The sequence below is a fragment of the Fistularia commersonii genome, chromosome 31, assembly GCF_037954325.1.
Source record: "Fistularia commersonii isolate RoL2024-O1a breed Wild chromosome 31, RoL_Fcom_v1.0, whole genome shotgun sequence".
Taxonomy (NCBI): Eukaryota; Metazoa; Chordata; class Actinopteri; order Syngnathiformes; family Fistulariidae; genus Fistularia; species Fistularia commersonii.
In genome coordinates, this window is record NC_141314.1 from 11,755,070 (window position 1) to 11,776,892 (window position 21,823).

A 21,823-nucleotide genomic window follows, 5' to 3' on the forward strand; every position below is an offset into this window, starting at 1 on the left:
TCTCTACCCGTCTTTGTCACGCCAGCCGGGTGGCGGTGATTCGAGGCAGCGTGGCTCTGCACGACGGCTCCCCTCTGGTCGGAGTCAACGTCACCTTCCCGCAGCACCCCGAGTACGGCTACACCGTCAGCCGGCAGGACGGAAGGTAGGGGCGCCGAGGCCACGGCGGCCACGGAGGCCACGCCTCCTCCCGCCGCCTCCTCCCGCCGCTCACCGCCCCTGTCTTTTGCCCCCAGCTTCGACCTGGTGACCTTCGGGGCCATGTCCATCACCCTGATGTTCCAGCGGCCGCCGTTCCTCCCGCAAACGCGCACCGTTTGGACGCCCGGCAACAACTTCCTGGTTCTGGAGCAGGTGACCATGTCCCGAGAAGAACCGCATCCTCCGAAATGCGAGGTCAGGAGCGCTCTGAGCCTGTACCCCCTGGTGCTGCCGTACCCGCTGCCCAGGTACACGGGGGCCTGCCAGGAGAAGGGCCCCGCCGTGCCCGAGCTACAGGTACAAACATGGCGACAACCGACGGCACGTTCACACCCGCCGGGGCTTTTTATCTTCTTATATCTGCCAGGTTTAATCCAAAGGAAGCCCCAAAATAGACTCAAGGCAACTTAACCTCGGCTCGTTTCTGCAGAATCCAAGAAATAGAAATAGGAGAGCCGTCCTTCTACTCCGCCGTGTATTAGGAGGTCGAGCCGGTGATTCTTCCTCATCTCTCCGCCGTAGATACAGATGCGGTTAACTTATTTATTTATTAACTTACTTATATAGGCCCCGGATCTTCTTCATGCGATGCAGAGCGAAAAAAAAAAAAAAAAAGCTCTAATCCTATTGTAGCATTTTCACATCCACAAAACAGCCATGCCTGAAAGTTCAGGCTCGGTGTGAGAAGCGTCTGAGTGTTTTGGGAGTACGAATAATCCAAACGAAGGAACATTTTATCCTTATGACAAATAGCACCTGAGGACATGGAGGCGGCAGGCAAATAAATAGAGAGAGTTCAGAGTGTTCACCGTGAACTGTGTGCAGCTTAGCGACACCCACTGTGTTCAGCCGCGTTAACAAAGCCTCGGGACTTCTGATGGAAGCGCCTCGCTGGTAGTCTTTGCAGAGATCAAGGAACTTGCAGTACGTTCTCCCTGTGTCCGATCGGCACGGTCGGCGGGAGACCGGAGGCCCACGTTTGGATCTATACCGGCCTCCGGACAAAGGTCTCCTCAGATACGCTCACAGATGCTCAGAAAACACAGACTTAACCTTTCAGAGGCGGCTGCTTTGCAGAAGCTTCAAGAACACTTCTGGCAGGTGGAGATGGATGGATAGATAGATAGATAGATAGATAGATAGATAGATAGATAGATAGATAGATAGATAGATAGATAGATAGATAGATAGATAGATAGATAGATAGATAGATAGATGGACGGATGGACGGATAAATTGATGGATGGATGGATGAATGGATGGATGGATGGATGGATGGATGGATGGATGGATGGATGGATGGTTGGATTCCAACCCCCCTGCTCCCTCTGAAAGGTCCTTCCTGTCCAGGCCTGAAGCAGCAGATCTGCGGCGTCTAACCTTTGCCTGAAAACAGCCATTCTGCTGCAAGTTCTCCTCAGACACGCCTTTGTTTCCCTGACATTTCTCCGTTCTCATTTCTTGCCTTTTTAGCGAGCAAAGATTCCCGTGTCGCCTCTTTTCATGTGGGTATTTTTTTTGCAAAATTCTTCCTCTCCCGCTTTTAGAGCAACATTGTTCCGCCGTGAAAAGGTGTGTAATTATGGCTCCTCCTCCCCGGCCGAGCGGCGCCCGCATGGAGAAACCAAAGGGTCTATAGAGGAAGGGCACCGTGACTGGAGGGAAATATTTTGATTAATGTCTTTAATCCCTGTAATTCCTGATCTCAAGGTGCATAAAGGGCGGAAATAACAAGAACCGCCGGCTTCACATCATTAAAGTTAGAGCAGAGAAGGAGGCGGGAGGCAGCGCTTCCACCTGACAGCCAGAAGGTTCCCGGCGAGCTTGCGGCCTTCAGTGCTCCTGCTCCGTCCGGCGTCCTCAGACGGTTGAAGAGCGTGCGGGCGGCTGGGTTGGAAGTGTGTCGTGCGCCTCCCCTTCGTGCCACAGAACGCCGAATACGTCAAGGAAGGAGAGGATGTTTGTGGCCCGGCTCCTGCGGTGCAGCACCCCGGCAGCTTCTCCAGGCCTGCCGGGGACGGACGGTCTCATGTTGGCTTGTTCACCAACATGTGACCTTGCAGACAAAGAGTTGTACAAGTCAGCGGGCGTGGTGCAGATGGACCAGCGTGGAACCCCACGACTGGCTTCTGTCCTTCTTGTGGAGGATGTGAGGTCCTCCCGGTGTGCCGGAGCCGGCCGTTTGGACACAGTGATTCCTCCATCCCCCCCTCCTCCCCTCCACGCTGCTAAAGTGAACATATGTAAATATGTCTTGTCGAAATCCCTTGGAGTGAAGAACTTCTAGTCCGGTCGCCACCACAAGAAGATGGACGTGAACCTCCGCAGACACGTAAAGCTGTATGTGTAATGTCTTGCCTGATGCGCTTCTTCTTTGTCTCCTCTCTTTGTGCATCCACACGTCTTTGCAGGCGGTGCAGGAAGACATCTCCATCCCGGGCTCCTTCGTGAAGCTAAGCTACCTTAGCACCCGTTCGGCGGGCTACCTGTCCCTGCTGCGGATCCTGCTCACGCCCCCGTCCCCGTCCTCCCCGGTGTCCCCCCTGGGCGGGCTGTCCAAGGTGCACGTCCGAGCGTCCGTCCAGGGCCGGCTGTACCAGCGCTGGTACCCCGCCGGCCCGGGGCTGGTCCACAGGCTGCTGTGGAACAAGACGGACGTTTATGGCCAGGAGGTCTGGGGCCTCACCCACGCCACCGGTACGTACCATCCCTACATCCGATTATCACCCGCTCGTCTTTTCGTGGCGGTGGCGTTCTCCTGCACGCCTGCGGCGCGTGGAGGGCCGGGAGGGACAACGTGGAGGTCAAACTGTGAAGGAACGGAGGTTCCAGCAAGTCAGAAGGGTCAGAAGTCCTTCTCCTCCGCGGTTTCGGATGACGCTCGGGAGTTAAGACCGGGTTTACATTTCGGATGCATTCGTGGATTCGTCCGTATTGGACAGTTGGAGGGTTGGAGTGGAGAAGCTGCCGGGGGTTGCTGACGGGTCCACCTGTCAAACGGTGGAGGTGGAGACAGCTGGGCTTCAAGGGTTAAATTTGAAAACGTCACTCGGCGAGCGAATCGAGCAGAGCCGTGAAATCTTCTCCTTCTTGAGTTCACGGTGACCTCCTGAGGTGAAGAGCAAACATCCGGTTGGATGATGAATCAACCTCTTCGGCTTTGCTGAAAGTCATATCCGAAGCCTTGTCGCTATGCTAACCAGTTTTAATGAGAAGCTCGTCCGCCGAGCGGTGGGACGGGATCGACGCGCATCTACATGCACTGTCGTCCGATCAGAATCAGCTTCTCCACTGACAGGTTCATGTGCAGAGGTGGGTTCTTCCTACAGGACGCCCAGGAACCAGGTTCTGCCGGTGCCGGTAGCTGCTGCTGCAGCTGCTGCCATCCCATAATATGAAGACTATGAGAGGGGGAACGGGTGCACATCTATGTGAGGGAGTGAGTTACAAACCCAGTGTGCTTTAAGATGGAGGAGAAGAATCCCAGAAGGTGCTCAGCGACTGGCTTTGCAGATGAGGATGTGGAATCTTCAGCAGCAGAAAACACAAACACCTGGTTAAGAAGGAGGATCCTGAAGTCTTGTGGAGACCAAGACCTTCCAGTGACCTTCTGCTGTCACGTGTCGTCACCCGGCAGCTTTCAAGCCAGAGCTGGACGTTCTCTCACCTTCTCTCCTCCGCTGGGAGATGATGTGAGACAGAGGGAGCTTCCAAACACTGGACCCCTGTCTCCACTGTCTCCTCTGATGAATGCAGCCCAGGTGCCCACGTGCTCCTATCTTCTGATCCTTCTTCTTCCTTTCTTCTGGGCTGCTCCCTTCAGGGGCCACCACGGCCAATCACCTGCCTCCATCAAACCCTCAGCCAATCACCTGCCTCCATCCAAACATCAGCCAATCACCTGCCTCCATCGAACCCTCTCCTCTCCACCACCTGCCTTCCTGTCCTCTTGTCCTCCATCCACGAACCTCTTCTCTGGTCTTCCTCCAGACCTCCCTCCCGTCACCCTGGTCCTCCTTCTTCCCAGACCTCCTCCGTCCACGTCCAAAACGGAGGCAGGACGTGACTTTATCGGTGTGACTTTATCTCCGCCACGTCCGCCGCGCGTCGTCCCTCCGACGGCCTCCTTCCCGATCCTCTCCGTCCTTCTCGCTCCTGAAGATGAAGGTCCACATCTCCAGCTCTGCGTCCTGGAGTCTCCAGATCAGACGCCGCAGCTGCTCCGGCTCTGTCTTCTCCTTTCCTTCTTTCCTTCTGGTCGACGCTCTTCTCTCCACCCGTTCCAACCCTCTTGTTCCTCCACCTCTCCTCCTCCCTCTCCGTCGCCCCTCGGCTTCTTCTCCGTCTCCGCTCCCCGTCCCCTCGGCGTTCCTCTTGGGTTCCTCCGGCCGGCACAGGTACCTCGGTCCTGCTGCGTCCGGCCTTCGTCGGTCCGCCTCTCTAGATGCTCCTCCGGCGGCTCCCGGCTCTCCCGACACGTCGTCTGCAGACGTCTTGGTCCACGGAGGTTCCCGTCTGACCTCGTCCGTCGGCCCGTCCGTCACCGCGGCGAAGCGGAAGGTGTTCGGAGCTGCTCCCAGAAGCCCTCCGGCCTCCTCCATCACACCTCCGCTCCTCCCACCATCTCACCGCTCTCCTCCATCTTCTGCGCCGCCGTCACCTCCTCCCGTAGCACTCCTGACCTCCTGGTACGGCGGCGGCACCCCGTCGTATGCTTCTCCTACATCTACCCAAGCAGCGTGCGGCTCCTCTGAGCTTCTCCACGTCTGAACAACCACATACCAGTGATCATCACCAAAGTGTAGCGGACAGGGTGTGCGGAGTGAAGGTCCCTGTCCTCCAGACGGGGACCTTCACTCCACATACAGTCTGGAGGACAGGGACCTCCACGCATCAAATTGCTTCTGCAAAGCAGCCGTTTTTTGTAGCGGGTAATTGTTCAGATCCCATCTGAGGCTCTGAGGAACAGGCTCTGGGGGAATCTGTCCAGTTTGCTGGAGATGTGACAGACGTCCTCCACTATCTGCGCACCAGTCTTCCATATGGTGGTGAAGACAGGCGTGATGCCGGGCTGCGCTCGTCGGCGCACGTATCCCGGCCGCTCCGGAGAACGCGCTCGTCAAAAGATTTCATCTCGGCGTCCGTCCGCCGGCCTGCCGGCGCTCTGCTCCGGATCCGTCCGCTCACCTTCTTATCTGCAGAACTAAGGTTTCATCTGCCCCGGCTCGCTCCCGGTCCTCACCTTTTGTCGTCGGAATTGATCCTGTTTTTCCCGGCCTCTCCAAACCTCCTCCGAGCCTGACCTTCCTCTGTTCCTCCCTCCTCCCGCCCTCCTCTTCTTCTTCTCATTTTCCTTCACCCTCCATGATCTCCTCTGCTTCCCCTCCTGTCCTCCCCTTCCTCTTTCTTGCTCTCTCCCCTCTCACTATAGTTCCTTGTGCTTTGTTGGCACAGAGGAGCCACACACACCCACACACACACCCACACAGACACACACACCCACACACACACACACACACACACACACACACACACACACACACGTTGTGCCGGTACATAGTTGTAGAGGTTGTGAGAAGAGGAGATCATGCTCTGTTTGCTGAGGTGAACACGTAGCCCGAGGCTTCGGGAGGGGGAATGAAAGCTTTCACCTGTAAGATATTGAGTGTGTTTGTCTGGAGTGTATGTGTGTGTGTGTGTGTGTGTGTGTGTGTGTGTGTTGTCCCCTCCGGAGTACAGCTGCCTGTAATGGAGCAGCGGTGCTGTTCACCTGTGAAGCTCCTTGCAGAAGCCTCGGCCCGGAGAGGCTGCGCCCGCGGGAGCCGTTGTCGCCGGCGTGTTTGAGAAACGGGTCGGCGTTCCGCGTCCACGGCGGATTCCCGTTTCTTTCCCGGTGGTTTGGGCCGGGCCGGACCGGCTCTCCCCCGACGGACCGGAGTTCCTCCGACGACCGGAAGCAGCGCGTCGGTCGCACCTTCTGTTCCTTTATCGGCCGATCGATTTCCCTCGGGGCGAAGTTTCACCCCTTAATTTGAATCCAATGGAGCCGGGCGGCCTTTGGCTCCTGTCCTTAAGAAAACAATTTAGAGGAATAATCATATCGGAACAAATCAGGTTTTGATTCAGATGACGGGACCGAGAGGGGCCAGAAAGCCTAGCTTTCCCTCGCAGACGCCCAGATTGCTTCTCGCTCTGCTCCCGGCGCCGTATTGATCCAGACTCAAGGAGGTTTCATTGGGTTCCTCTGTTCTTGGGGACGAAGCCCCCCCCGCCCGGCCCGTCCCGCCCGGCCCGTCCCCGCCCCCCCCCCCTCGGAAGAGATCCCGGCCGCACAGCTCCGCCAGCCGCGGAGATGCCACCTCCTCCGATCTGCGTTTGACCCGAAGAGACGCCACATCGTCGACGAGCTTCTCAGAGCGTCACGCCCGACACGCAGCGGGATGTTGCAGGAGGGTCACTGGACACTGAATGGTCCAGACCTGCAGACGACTGGATGCTTCTACAGCACTTAAGGATGAGCCAGTTCCTTTGTGAGGAACCTGTAGGCCGGGTTGGGTTTGGATGTGGAGGAGTTCCCGGAGCTCCTCGCCGTTTGTCACCCGCCGCCCGCAGATGACTAACTGGAGTGGCCATTGATCGCCGAAACGTCTCCAATCCTGTCCGACCGAGAAGAAGCTGTCGACGGTTGTTAGTTTTAGTGGGAAGCTGCGAAGCGTGTCATTACGTGGAAGAGGCCCGGACGCTAATTTGAGGGCTCCCTCACCAAGACAGGCTTCTGTTGATTACGCCTCCTCCTCTGCCGATCTGGCTCTGATGAGGTCTCTCCACAGGCCTCACGGCCTCTCAGCGCTCCTCACAAAGAGCTCGCGGAAAGAGAGAGAGAGACGTTTCTCAGGCATCTCTCGCACATCTGCCTTCCCTTCCAGTGTCGGTGGGCTACGAGTACGAGTCGTGCCCCGGGGTCGTCCAATGGGAGCGCAGGACGGCGCTGATGCAGGGATTCGAGCTGGTGCCCTCCAACCTGGGGGGCTGGTCTTTGGACAAACACCATTCCCTCAACATCCACAGCGGTGAGTAGAAGCACGCCGTCGCACGTATAGATTTGTCTTCTCGTGTTCACCAACACTGGGAAACGGTCTCCACTCGTACCGCGCCTTAATCGCCCTGCGTTTTGTCGAGTTTTACCCCGGGTGGCATCATCTCAGGTGGCGAGGAGCGACCGGGTAATCAGGCTCCCTGAGCGTCCCTTCAGCAGGCGGACGGGAGCCGAAGATCCGACCGGGGGCCGTCCCGCCCGGCCGGCCGAGCTGGCCGAAGGGCGGGCGTTCGAGCGACTCCGCGTGGCGTCAAGAAAACCAACATCGGCGTAGCGACGTCAGCGGTGACCTCGGGCCGCGGGCCTTCACGTCCATCCCGGGGAGCTCCCGAGGAGCAGATGGTCCTCGCCGTGCGGAGCGGCGTCCCGGAGTCCTCCCCCGAAGTTACTCTGACAAGAACATCTGCAGGCTCCTGCATGAAGGCCACGGGCCGCCTCCCCGCCCCGCTCTCGGCCGATCGCCGCGCTCCGCTGTTTTCCGGGGGTTTGTTCAATAATAGATAGAGGCGGCGTAAAAACATTTCCTTTCAGGCCCGGCTCTCCTCGCCGCTGGCATCCAGCCGTGCGTGGGATGTGCAAACAGCAAACACAGCGACGGCCAGACCCGGCCGGTATTTGCCTGGCAGCTAAAGAAGCGGACCCCCGCCCTCCCAGGGAGAGCTGTTTGCTGGGCTGTAACTGTATATCCATACGTGGGACTTGGATTATTGATAACCGCGGACGGTCATCAATATACCCGTCAAAAAGTCCTTAATCCCGAAGCCAAAGACCGGCGCGCCTCTGTTGATTTTCAGGTCACGCGGCAGCCAAAGGCTTACGATGAAAGATCTGTTGCTACGACAACAGATGATATCCCCCCCCCTCGGGAATTTCCTAGCGCCGGTCCGCGGCCCGGATTATCGTACGGTTTCCGTCTCCGGGGGAGGAAGAATGCCGATCCTTCGCCGTTTAACCCGCCGCTCTCTGGTCCGCAGGAATCCTGCACAAAGGAAACGGGGAGAACGTCTTCCTGTCCCAGCAGCCTCCCGTCATCTCCACGGTGATGGGCAACGGCTTCTACCGCAGCGTCCCCTGCGGGCCGAGCTGCGGCGGCGCCGCCCGGGACATGATGCTGTTCGCCCCGGTGGCCCTGGCCTGCGGCCCCGACGGCTCGCTCTACGTCGGGGACTTCAACTTCATCCGCAGGGTCCACCCGGACGGCTACACCCGCACCATCCTGGAGCTGAAGTGAGTGCGGCGCCGCGAGGCCCGGCCCCCCCCCCTCGTCCCGGGGGATCGCCGCCAGCCGGAGCGCGAGCGGCGGATCGACGCCAGCGCAATTAGAATAAAATTAGGCGGGCCGCTACGAGGCGCCGCGGCTCGGGCTCCGGCTGGCAGCCGCAGTCGTGACGGGTTTTTGATCTCGCGGGGATACATCCGGAAGTTTGTACCCGGCCCAAACCGAGCGCGTGCAGTTTAATCCACCTCTTTAGGATGAGAGGCAGTCTTTACTCTGAAACAAAGATGGCTTTTTTTTTTTCCTCCTTTTCCCGAGGATTACGACGATGATATCTCCGACGGCGCTGCAGGCGCTACATTCTCCGTTTTTTGTATTTTCTCAAGCGAAGAATCTCCACGGCATTGCACAGTCATTTGTCCTGTAAAGTGTTCTCCTTATGTAACTTTACTCCCTTATTCTCTGTTATTATTGCGCCTCTGACTAATATTTCTGGTTCAGACTGAGGTTTCATGGAGTCTGTATTTGATACGTCCTGGTCCTCGGGGAACAAATGCCAAAAAGCTTCCTGTTTAGGTTAATATTTAATGTGAAGCGGCGCAGGCCTCCAAATCAGCCCTAATCTCACTCCACCAGTGCAAAATACCTTCCTCAAACACTGCGTGAGGCTGTGAATGACATGTTTACCTTCATTTTCTCCCTTCTAAACGCTCCTCCATGGCTCGCTCCAAGGAACCGGGACACCAGACACAGGTGAGAGGACGTGATTAACACCTCTTTATATACCTGCACCAAACACACACACACACACACACACACACACACACACAAAGTGGAAAACCAAAAGACGGGACTTCATAGCAGCTTCTTGTGATTTGTCTGCTGAAAATTGCTGTGGTCGTCGTCTCACAAAAACACACACACACACACACACACACACACACACACACACACGTGTGAATCCTGCACATGCTCCACCCCCCGCTCCTCATGTAGTTTTCCTGGCCCAGGTTAGACGTGTCAATGAGGAGCAGAGGGCGAGGGATCACTGGGAGTGCGAGCGGGTCGGCGATGACCCGGCCTCGCCGCCGCCATGGATGTGAACCTCAAACGTTGCTCCCGACAGGATGTCAGACAGATATCGTTGCCTTTGCCCGAATCATAAACCGTAATCGGGAGTTATATGGAGCTGATGGCGCGTGTGTGTGTTTGTGCGTGTGATAATTCGTTTTCTGATTTTGATATTCTCCGCCGCTCCGCGTCTGCCGCGTTCCAAACGCTCCCGCCGTGCAAAAAGGGGCGGGGCCGGCGAGGTGTCGCGATGGCGGATCTTTACACGCGTGTGTGCAAGTGTAAGGATCCCAATGTGAGCAGGATGCATAACGCATGGTGTCATTCATGATGTAGCCGGTGAGCGGCCGAAGCAAGCGTGGAGGAGACGTGGCAACTGTCCCTCGTATTGTTATCATATTTATATTATTCTTATTCAATGGCGATAAAAGTGATAAACTAATCACAACGCCGCCCCCCCCCCCCACACACACACACACACACACACACACACACAGGTTGTTAATATGCGTGGCGTGGCGTCCATGTTGTTACCCAGAGCCCAGCAGATCTTTCTGATATGTATCAGCATTGAAGAATGTTCTCCAGAATATTGCGATGTTATCGTCCAGCGGACCAACAGACCCGGCGCCGTGCAAACGCGTTTTCGCACACAATAGTCTTAGAGAAGGGCCGGCTCCTCCTGCAGCCACTTAAGATGCCCTCTCCTCCTCCTCCTCCTCCTCCTCCTCCTCCTCCTCCTCCTCCTCCTCCTCACCCCGGAGGTTTCTGCTTTACCAGCCCCCCCCCCACCCACCAACCCCCGCTCCGTTTCCCCTCCACAACAGCTTTTCTGTTAGCAGCGTGTTAGCGTTTCCCTTTTATTCCATACTATTGTTCTCCCCCGTCAGATACATTAATTATTCATCCATATTCAGCTTTCAAAGCTTTTCTCTCCTCATTCTTGCCGGCAAAGTGCCTATCAGCCGCCGTGGTTTCAAAACGGCGTGCTCTCCGGGGGGGGAGCGGTGGGACAGTATGGAATGTACTTCCCTTAAAACCGTTGTCTGTTCTTCGCCCGCTGGAGTTGCAGCAAAGTGTAGAGCGAGTCTGAAGGAATCCTCCGCAGAGTCTGGGACCGGGACGCTCTGCAGGGGCCGGTTTTCAGGGTAGCTCTGTGGATGAGCTCGGGTGACGGCCCCGCCGCTCACCTGAGCTCCGGGTGGCCCGACCCGGAACGGCGACGGCGGCAGGAAGACCCGCGGCCGCCGAAGCCTTCCGTCGCGCGGCGGCGTTACACTTTGAGAGCGGCGGAGATGCTCTCCTCGGATCGGCCTTCAATTATGTATGTGGCGTTCAGTGCAGGCTTGTGTAAACAGTTATGCACTTAATGGAGGAGATGAGTGACAGGAGCTCGCCGGCTCCCCAGGGATCGCACAGGTTTGTTTTCATCGCCGCAGGATCTCCCTCGCTCTCCGGAGCGTTCATGGCGTCAAGGCCGCCTGACGGACGTCCTCTCCGCCAGAAACACCTCCGTGTCTCCTCAGACCTGAAATGATAGGATCTTGGTTTCTTCTGTTTTTACTTTACATACATGGGACAGAGCCATCCTTTGTGGACAAATACATACATGCATATGTATATATATATATATGTATATATATATATATATATACACTGTATATGCTTTGGACATCCACAGCATAGATGTGTGTGGAGGAGTTGAAGTACCGACAGGATCGGTAAGGACTCCATCAGAGTGTCTGTGGAGGCTCTCAGTCATCCAGGTCACGGTGAATTCCCGTCGAAATCTTCATGTCTCGGACGTGGACTTGAATTTCTTCACTTGAAGACATTTCAAGAATCCTGTAGGGTGAGGGGTGAAGCGTCTTCAAGTGAACAAATTCAAGTCCAGTTGCAAAGACAAGAAGGTTTTGGAAAGAATCCATCAGAGGGGCGACACGTGGTCGACGCTCCGGAGTCACACCGGGACGGAGGAGGGACGGAGGAGATCCGGGCAGAAGGATGCCAAAGCTGGAGCTGTGAGGCTGGAGGTTGATGGATGGAGGGGGACGGGTCGGGAAGGTAGATGGCGTTTGAGAGGACGGTTTGACGGAGGCGGGTGATTGGCTGTGGTCTCCTCTGAGGGGAGCAGCTCAGAGGAGAAGACATGAGTTGGACACACACACACACACACACACACACATCAGTCTGCACGTTGTATCTCAGCGATGTCCGTCTTCTGCTGCTCGTAGACCGTCTGCTACCAGACCGATCGGACGGCGCCGCCGTGAGTTGAACATATGAAACGGATCGTCTGAGTCTGTTTGGCGTCGGCACAGCTGGAAATAGTCCTTTCGCGCTGCACACACTCCGGCCACCTCCGAGATCAGTTGGTAGGAAACCTTTGACATCCGCTTTCCCTCCGCGGAATGAATGCTGGAATCCCGGCAGTTCAAAGCGCACATTTCCATCGCCGCCCTTCCTCTCGCAGCCGCTCCGATAACAGAAGTAACAAATCAGGAGAGGCCGTGGTGTCGGTGCTTCCTGTGGAAACACTCAGTTTCACACTCACAGAAGGGGGATGGCGTCCCCTCGCTGCTGCCGCGCACCCTCACGTTATTTTGCCGTGCATCCTCGCCGTGAAACTGCGAGGGTCAACTCCGGCGCCGACCCGCATCTCCGCCCCATCTCCACCCGAGGAGCCGCTCTCAGAGACCGCCTGCCACTGAATTCCACCGCTGCGCCCTGCAGAGCGCCGGCCCGCATGCAGACCGGGTTAAAAGTGGAGGCGGATTAGCCATCCCATAATGGTAGCGCACGGTCTCCAGGCAGCAGCTGCACCAGCCCGATGCAGCGAGCGCGCCTGCCGCGGGCAGCAGGAGCAGCAACGCAAAGTCATCACAACAAGGTTATAGGGATTCGTTTAAGGCGCCGTCGCCATGGTTACACTTCAAATCATGTATGGATAAAATAAGGCCCGCTGAATGGCTACGCTCCCGTCACACACACACACACACACGCACACCGTGAGTCACGTGTCTCGTGCGTCGTGTATTGTTTCCATAAACGGTGATGTGTTTATTGTCTCTGATGCTCACGACCTCCTGGAAACCCGTCACCTCGAACCTTCCGACCTCCTCGACCCCGAGCGTCATCGCAAGAAGTGGAACCGTCCGCTGACCCGCGTATCTTCTCTCTCCAGCACCAGCCCGGCCCACAAGTACTACCTGGCCATGGACCCCATGGGGGAAGTTCTGTACGTGTCGGACACCAGCAGCCGCAGGGTCTACAGGGTGAGGAACCTCTCGCAGCCCAAGGATCCTTCTCGCAACATGGAGGCGGTGGCCGGCACGGGCGAGCAGTGTTTACCCTTCGACCAGAGCCACTGCGGCGAGGGCAGGAAGGCCACCGAGGCGGCGCTCAACAACCCCAGAGGTAGGAGCCCCCCGCGACCCCTCCGTCTGACTTCATTTGCTGTTGCCACGGCGACCAAAATACATCAGGCTAATACAGAGAGACCCGGGGCCACGGCGGAGGCGGAGATGCGAGGACATGCGGGAGGTCTGCGGTTCAGTGGGTCCGGGACACGCCGAGGGTCCAAGGGTCCGGGGGTCCGAGGGTCCGAGGGTCCGGGGGTCCGGGGCCGAATGCTTTCTGACAAACATGTCGATGCATTTTCCACCGCATCTCCAGGAGAGCGAGTCGCGTGCGGTCCGGTGGAAATCTTCTTGTCGTGGCGACCGGACTTGAATTTCAAGACATTTCCGGCCTCGTCCCAGAGGCTTCTGCGGTCCTGATGACGCGTGGGGAGTTTCCCAATATATATGAGGTGGTTGTGAGCAGGTCCAGGTGATGGCGGCTTGTTTTGGAAACAGAGGAGTTGACGGGCAGGAACTCGGCCTCGAGGGGTTGTTGTGCTCACGGCTGTCGTTCGCCGCGGACAAAGCAGCAACTTTCGGGGATTGCTTGGATTGGAGTGTGAACAGTGAAGCAGGTCAGAGGAGCGGAAGCCGTTGGATCCCATGGATGGAGAGGCCGCTTTCTGGCGGTGGATGTTTCCCGTTCGGTGTGCGGCCGCGCGGCCCTACTTTGGCCCTCAGAGCATTTCATCTGCTCATTCTGGACCGACGTCCGGCCGCTGTGGACCAAAGGTCGGCGAACTCCGACTCTCAGAGCTTTTTGGAGCCGGAAACCCTTTGGACGTCTGACACGAAGACCAGGCTGCCTGCGGGCGCTTTACGCTCAAACATAGATATCTATTGGGCTCCTGCTGGTATTTAGGAAATAACAAGCGGACCTGAAATCATCCTGCCGCGAATCGGAGACGTCGTCATATTTATGCGCTGAGATGTGCATAAAACAATGTCAAATATATATTTGCAAAATAATAGACACTTAAAATGTTTATTTTATGTTTACCTGGTTCATGTGACTTCGGCTCCTGAGCCTCGGCGCTCAGCGGCGTCTGCACGTCACGGCTTTATAAGCTGGATAAATGGCGCGTCGGCAGCTGTGGCACGTATTTCGAGCGACATAAAAAAATGAAACACGTTTTATTTCAACGGTGCACGATCATCGCAGCCAAAAAACAAACCAACTAGAATAAAACAAATCTAAATTGAATACTCGTTATTTATTTTCCGAAGCCAAAGGGACGCGGGAGCGGCGGGTGCCGCCCGAGGCTGGACCGAGGCTGGCCGCTGTGAATCTTGACAAAGATTAAATCTCGAGGGGGAACGCTGGTCCGCCGGTCCGCCGGTCCGCCGGTCCGCCGGCTCGCCGGTCCCAGCGGAGGGCGGCTGATTAATTGTTGACTAAACAACGGATCCTGTTGTTTTTGTCTCATTTTGTAAAATGTTGCTTTCGGTGCAAACGTTTAAATATTTATCCGCTGCGACGGCAGCGGACCGACAGCCTGGACGTGCGCGGAGCTCCGAGCGCCTGGAGACCGGCTCGACCCGATCCTCACCCTCGCTTCTGTTCACCTCAGCCGTCAAGAGGGAGCCAGCGGTAATTAGCAGATTTACACGACTCCTCGGTTGACAAAGGGAGAAGCGCCTGCCGTGTTCGAAGGGAACCGCAGGCGGCGTGACGTCACGGCAGCGAGGAGAACAACCCGAGGCCCAGAAGACCCGGTCGGGGCGCTCATTTGTTTCAAGGAGCATTTCTTTCCGGGCTGCGTACGTGGACGGGCCGGCGCCCTCGTACATCTCACGCCTGCTTCCAGTTTCCACGGCTGCCCAGCAGTGCGTCCACTAGAGGGAGCCGCAGAGCTCTGAGCCAGAACCATCATTCAGGTTCTAAGAAAGAGGCGGCACAGTAGCAGGTCTGCGGAATCCATGGCGGCACGTGGAGGATCAGTGCATCTTCTGCTACATGGTCTTCTTCTTCTCTTTAGCATGCGGCTCAACTCAGGGGATCACATTGGCAGTGAAGGAGGGGGACGGGCAGAAGGTTGAGAGCGTTGAGCATTAACAAACCCATGATGATGATGATGATGATGATGAGGTGCTTCATCTTGACTGCATGGTTTCTCTAGAGGCTTCGGTTTGAGCTCCAGCTGCTTTGTGTCACCAGCAGAGGAGCATCTGCTGGGAAAACCTCCCGATTCATGAGTCAGAGGACCAACACAGCCGGGGCACCTCATTCCTCACTGCTTTAGCAACGTCTGAACACACACACACACACACACACACACACACACACACACACACACACACACTCTTTGTGCCACATTCGCGTCTCTGCTGTGCAGAATTACAAACACACAGCTGCAAACCCTGAACACGTGCACGCTTCCACTGCTGCCGTGAGTGATCAACAACAACAACATGGGGTCAAGTGGGTGGGCGGAGCTATTCCAGGACCTTCTGCGGCGCTTAGCAGTGGGAGTTTGTGGATGTCTTTGAATGTGTGTGTGTGTGTGTGTGTGTTTGTGTTGGCGTGTGTCGGCTGAGTGGCCAATCAAAGCCCGTCCCTGCGCTCCTGCAGAGTGATGCCCGCTCAGTCTGACTTCTCCGCATCACTAAGGTTCTTCACTGAACCTTCACCACACCTGCTGCTTTCGTGCACGTCTGAGGACGGAGCGCCGCGGCCGCAGCAATTAGATGCAAGAAATGAAACGCAGGCAGAGAAATGGAAGGAGAGGGGGAGGCAGACCGCATGACCGGAGATGAAGATGACAACATGAAGGAAACACAGCGGAGCCTCGTGACCGAGGGATGCCAGAGAAGCTCCGCCTTCACCTTCCAGCCGCCTCCTTCTCAGCTCGCTGGAACGAACGCGCGGCCTCGAAGAGTGATCAGCCGACAGCCGAGGATCCCGGACCGAGCTAAAGTACCACTCAAACACCGAGTCAGCTCAGCTTTGACACACACACACACACACACACACACACACACACACACACACACACACACTGGCTCCAGGTTTCGTTCACTGTCTTCCAAGCAGATTCTCAGAATGCTCTCAACATGACCAATTCGCAGAATCCATCCCAGCATGCAGCCGATGCTCATTCGCTTTCACGTGTCTCTTGTCAGCAAGTAGTTTATTTTATTTTATTTTATTTTATTTTATTTTATTTTATTTTATTTTATTCTTTGAGTTCTTGAGTTTTTATTCCTTGATTCTGTGAGTCCGGTGCCAGCTGTCATATCAGAATGAAATCAGCTCCATCAGAGGCTTCAGGTGCTTTTAGAAAGTGCTCCTCAGACGAGGTTCAGAACAGAAACCCTTGTGATCTCCAGACCTGCCGGCCTTCCGAGGTCCCTCCGATCGCACGGCATCTTCTCTCAGCGATCTGAACTCATCTCTGCTCTCCTCGAACTTTGTCGACGGCTTCTTCTGAGCCCGTCATCGATCGAGAGGCGAGGTTCTGCCCGGACCGATCGGAGGGCCACAGGTGGAGACGTACCGCCGTTCATCTTGACGCCTCACAGCGAGACATTCGACTGTCTGGACCACGCAGGGTCTCCAGTGAACCTCCTGCATGTGCTTGGACTGCTGGAGGAACCCGGAGAACCTCGAGGAACCCCGCTAAGACTCGGGGAGAACATGGAGAAAGGCCAGCGGGAATGCGACCGGGGAGGAAGGTCCCCGTGCGGCCGACAAAGTTATGATGTTTTTGTCTCGTTGAAGCCGCCGGGTCGGGGTTCACTCGGAACCTCCCCTCCGCTGCCGGGAGTCCATCACGGCCCCTCGGGTCAGCGGGCCCGCTCGCAGGCCTGCCGGCGGGCGCCGGCTTCGAGGGCCCGAGCCGCTCGCCGCCGGAGCAGCAGGCGGCGGCGGCGGAGCGGCGAGCCAGTCCGTATCAGGAGCCACCGACACTCTTGCAAATGTCAACGGCTCTGGAGTCAAACCGGGACCTGGGAGAAGACCGCTGACATGGAAGCTCCTCAGCAAACATCTGGGAGCTCTCAGAAGGAGCCTCTCCTCCTCCTGAGGCGGAGCCAGGTATTTCAAACCGTTTGACTCGCCGCTCTTCACACTTCCTCGCCGCAGCGGCCATTGTGCTCCCAACTAACCAGATTAGAAAGGCTCTGGAGATTTTCCACCCGGAGCTCCGGGTTCTCTGTCATCCATCTGCCACAGCCCCCCCGCCCCCGCCATGCTAATGAGTGGAGGACTTCAGAGAGGAGGATCTGTCCGTCTCTTCTCTTTGTGATTTTCCGGCATTGATCTCGCCTCGTGTCTTCTGTGAGCTTCTCGCTCCAAATGAGAGTCTTCCCGTCTTCTCCTCTCCGCCATGAATCATTTTGTGCGTCCGTATTCACACGGTCGCCGTGTCGCCCCGTGCACCCGCAGCTAACAGTTGTTAGCGGGCCGCTGCCGTCATGGCTGCCGCTCCTCTCCAGCTTTCATCCCCCGCGTCCTTCAAACACCCGCCGACGACAACACGACGGCGCCGGCCGCCCGTCTGCATCTGCTGTCGGCCCCGTAAACAGGAGGTCCCCGGCTCCGCCCATCGGGACCCGGCGCCGCCGCCACCTCTTCATCCTCCTCCTCACCCTCTTCCTCCTCGTCCTCGTCCTCGTCCTCGTCCTCGTCCTCGTCCTGCTCACAGACTCAAACTGCTGTTTGCTGAAGGAGGGCGGGAAGCGGCGCCCGGACGCAGGGCTGGATGTCTCCTGTTTGCCTGGTGCAGGTCTTATCTAGTGTTTGTCGACAAGCGGCAGAAAGCAAAGCTGCTGTGTGTGTGTGTGTGTGTGTGTGTGTGTGTGTGTGTGTGTGTGTGTGTGTGTGTGTGCCCTTGCAGTGTCACTCTCTCCCCGTGACCCACAGGGGGCAGGCTAATGCCCTTATCAGGCGCTGCCACGCTGCCACGGCGGCCCTCCCTCCTGCCCTGTCACCCCCTCTTCCTTTCTGTCCTCTGCTCTCCTTTTGTTTCTTTCTGCAAACCCGTCTCTTCTTCCACGTAACAGCCGTGGCCCCCCCGCCTGCGCCGCGCCGCGGGGAACGCGTCCGCCATCGTTAGCAAAACCGAGCGCTTTATACCGGCCCGGATTGTTAGCGCGCGGAGCGTCCGGGAAGGCGGGGAGGGAAATCCGCAGCCCTTGAAGGGTCAGCGCCACGCCGCCGGCCCGGTCGGCCCGGCGCCGTCTCTGCGAAGGGGGGGATAAGCAGCTTAGGCCAATGGAAATCTTCTGGGCATATTTAAAGAAGCTGCCGGAGGCACGTCGACACGCCGGTGCTTCCCCTGGTCGGGCGGAGCCAGGCGTCCGGAGCTGTCAGACATTCACTCAGCGAACGCCGCCGCCGCCGCCGCCATGCCAATGGGGGTCCGCACCCTTCGACTCGGCCTCCATTTCTCATCTCCCGAATGCGCTCCTTTCCCCGCATGCGTGCGCAGTCGCGGCTTCTCTTTGGCTCGCCGCAGCCTCGCCGCCAGCTGCTCGCCGCAGCGCCGCGAGCAGCAGCCATTGTTGTTCCACCTCTCGCTCCCACAGCACTTAGCAAGCTGTAATTGTTTCACAAACGAGTGAAAGAGAGAGGCGACGGGCGGGAGTGGATAAAACTGATGGAGGGAGGAAAAAGCCACAGAGGGAGAGGGAAAAAATAACAGAATGAAAGGGACAAAAAAGAGAGAGAATGAGGAAAAGGGATGAAATGTATAAAAGGAGAAGGGAGCGTTTGGCATCTGGATCCCGCGGCGTGCGGCCACCGCGCTCCCGGTCCGCATATCAAGCGGCGGCCCGTGGCGGCCGCCCTCCGCCGCCGGCGCGGCCGCCGGTTTGAAACCGAGCGCCGGTTCACCGAACGAGGACTTCTGATAAGCGGCGCTGGTGTTTTTGGGCCCCGAGAAGAGGCCGGATCGCCGGCGCCCGCTCTTTGTCTGCAGATTTCTGAGCTTCCAAAGCCGCCCCAGCGCTCCGTTCCGCATCGACCGAGCTTTTGTCTTTGCCCCTGGACATCCCTGCATTTGTGATACACACATGAATTAATCACACGGCGAGGCAAACAGCGGCGCTCCGCCATAATGCAAAACAGCAGCGCCACCGGCTTGTGCTATTTCCACCGCAGCTTGTTTTCTCACCACATCCTCCATGATAATTAGGCGCCGGCTCGCGCATCGCTGAGCAGCCGCCGCCGGAAGTTTCGCCAGAGTCTCCCGCAACTAACGCCGAGAATATACCCGCCGGGGGCGAATCCGGGGGGCCGAGCGGAGAGCGGAGCGGAGCCCGTGCACGCGCGGGTGCGCGCGCAGGTGCACGCCGGACCTGTCAAGTCCGTGAGCGGTTTGAACATGACACGCCAGAGATGGCCCACATCCTGTTTGGATATTTATCGCTGAACTCTGGGGTCCTTGGAGGACGTCTTCTCTGCGGGAACCCGCCGAGCCTCTGGCCCTGAACGCCTGGCATCAGCCGCTGGAGCAGCTTTTTAGACCATCGATGGGCTTCGACCAGGTTTCCAAAGGAGCTTTCTATTGAAACACAAACGCAATACAGATAATGTTAATGAATACTTTGTAGTCGTCATAGTAGATGCGCTTAAATATTTTATACATTGTCTTGTTGAGTAGTTCAACACAGTGCTTCCTCAAAAAAGGAGATACATCTATACATATAGATGTATATATGTTCCTCTTCCCTCAGCCGCAGGGAATCTTCAATCTTTGTAGTTACTGCTAACAGCTAAGACAATTTATATTTCATTATATTTCTTATTCTTCCTCCTTTCCGCTATTATCTATTACTGTTATGTTTTTACTTGAAACTCTGGCACAACAATTTCCTTCGGGATTAATAAAGTTGTTCTCATCTCATCTCATCTCTCATATATATATATACCGTATACCGTAATATACCGTAATTTCCGGACGATATCTGACAACGAAGAAGACGACTTTGAGGGTTTTAGTGCGCAGGAGGAAGCCCGAGATAGCGACCGGCTAGCCGGTGCGGCTTATATAGAGGTGCGCTCAATAGTCCGAAAATTACGGTATATATATATATATATATATATATTGCATTTTTGACTTCATTTGAATGAGTTGTATTTATTTACCTTTTCCTTTCCTTTTCCTTTCCGACCCCCAGCCAATCACCCGCCTCCATCTCACCCTCTCCTCTCCACCTCCTGCCTTCTTGTCTTCTCTCCCTCCATCCATGAACCTCCTCTCTGGTCTTCCTCCAGACCTCCTGCCTGGCATCCTTCTCTCTGGATCTCCTCTGTCCATGTTTGAACCCCCTCAGTGGGACATGTCCCTCTGATGGACTCCTTCCTGATCCTCTCCGTCCTCCTCAGCCCCAAAGAGAACCTCCACACGTCCATCTCCATGTAAACACAAACCACCTCTAACCCGCGTTCCGTCTGGCCGACAGAAAAGCGGACGTGTATGTTTCCATGTTTACCAGCGTCCCGCCCGGCGTGCCGAACATGATGAACGCGATCAATATTTCCATCGGTCCGGCGCAGAGGTCCGGTCCGCAGAGACGGGCTGAAGGCCCCGAGCGGCGGGAGGACGGACGGCGGCTCCTCGGCCGCGTATCGGCTCTTGTCTTCCTGATTTATGGCCCGTTTTTATTCAGTTCAAGGGGCAGAAATCTGATTTGGACTCGCATCCCATTTCAACCCGCCGCCACGCGTGCAGAAGCGGCACCGTCTTCTCCACCAACACATTTACGTCATCGCACGATGGCCTGAGGGTGAAGCGGTGGAGGAGGCACCGGCAGACGACCTCTCCCACGTCCACCGCCCAGCACCCGCTGGTGTCAAGAGTTTTAAACATTTAAACGCCGCAGTGTGTTTTTGGGCAAGGACAGAGTCTGCTCTGAAATCCAGAGCCGGAGAGGCGAGGCCGCCACGTTCAGCATCTACTTTCCTCTGACGGATGTTCAGTCCTGCAAAGTCCACTGCGGTGCAGCGCTTAGATCCTCCACCCCACAGCCAGAAGGTCCCCGCTGGATTCCCAAAGGCTCGTGGGTTCTCCATGTTCTCCCCGTGTCTGCGTGGGGTTCCTCCAGGTTCTCCGGGTTCCTCCCGCAGGAGGTTCAGCAGAAGCCCTGCACTGAGCGGACAGGCTTCCACCTCACACTCAGCGGAGGAGACCCGTACCTGCAGCGACACGGAGACTTCATCCGGTTGAGTCCAGAGATATCAGGGTCAGGTTTCCACCTGAGGAGCAGCGTCCTCACGGTCTGGAGGAGGGCGTCCAGCTGATGGAGGTCCAGCCCGTGGTAGCGAGGCAGCACCACCAACTAGAACACTGCAGGAACGGCAGGGTTTAAATGCACGAGGAGCAAAAGCCAGATTTTAAAGGCGCGGTGATGTCTTCAGATACATCTACTCTTCTCTTCAGCGTCCAGCAAGTTTGAAGGTCTTAACTTTAATGGAAGCGAGATGCTCCCGCTCCTCGCTTCCTGCAGCTGCTTCATTATTTGATAAAGTCTCTCCAAACCTAACGACTTTACTTTTAATGAGGAAATATTAAATGGAGAAATGCTGAAATAAAGATGAGCGGTGGACTTCCTCCAGCAGACCCTCTGAATCCGTCACGTATGAGGAGAAAGCGCTTACAGTCACGGGCTCATGTATGACGGCCCCTCGCTGGGACCGGTAGCCTGCGGCCGCCGCGCTCCGCAACACGCCGGACTCTTAAAATAGGCTGGTGAAGGTCGACGTCTCCTCTGCAGCGGCAAAGTCCACAGATGCGTGTCTGCTTCTCGCTCCTGAGGCAACATCCGGTGCTCCTGAAGCTCCGGCGGCTCCGCAGGGACTCCTTGGGTTCTTCTGATCAACAGCTGTTTGCAACG

At 56.6% G+C, this 21,823-nt stretch overlaps 1 protein-coding gene across 2 annotated transcripts in view; it reads left to right on the forward strand.

Annotated features, from left to right (window-relative positions):
* The window catches only part of tenm1 (teneurin transmembrane protein 1), a 203,657-nt gene that overhangs the window by 148,501 nt on the left and 33,333 nt on the right, over nucleotides 1-21,823 (forward strand). For both annotated transcript variants that reach the window (XM_086178716.1, XM_086178717.1), the window contains exons 16-22: nucleotides 26-145; nucleotides 237-498; nucleotides 2,613-2,898; nucleotides 7,128-7,271; nucleotides 8,272-8,524; nucleotides 9,246-9,266; nucleotides 12,769-13,001. In XM_086178716.1, coding sequence (XP_086034842.1) covers nucleotides 26-145; nucleotides 237-498; nucleotides 2,613-2,898; nucleotides 7,128-7,271; nucleotides 8,272-8,524; nucleotides 9,246-9,266; nucleotides 12,769-13,001 — 1,319 coding nt within the window. The remainder of the gene's footprint in view (nucleotides 1-25; nucleotides 146-236; nucleotides 499-2,612; nucleotides 2,899-7,127; nucleotides 7,272-8,271; nucleotides 8,525-9,245; nucleotides 9,267-12,768; nucleotides 13,002-21,823) is intronic.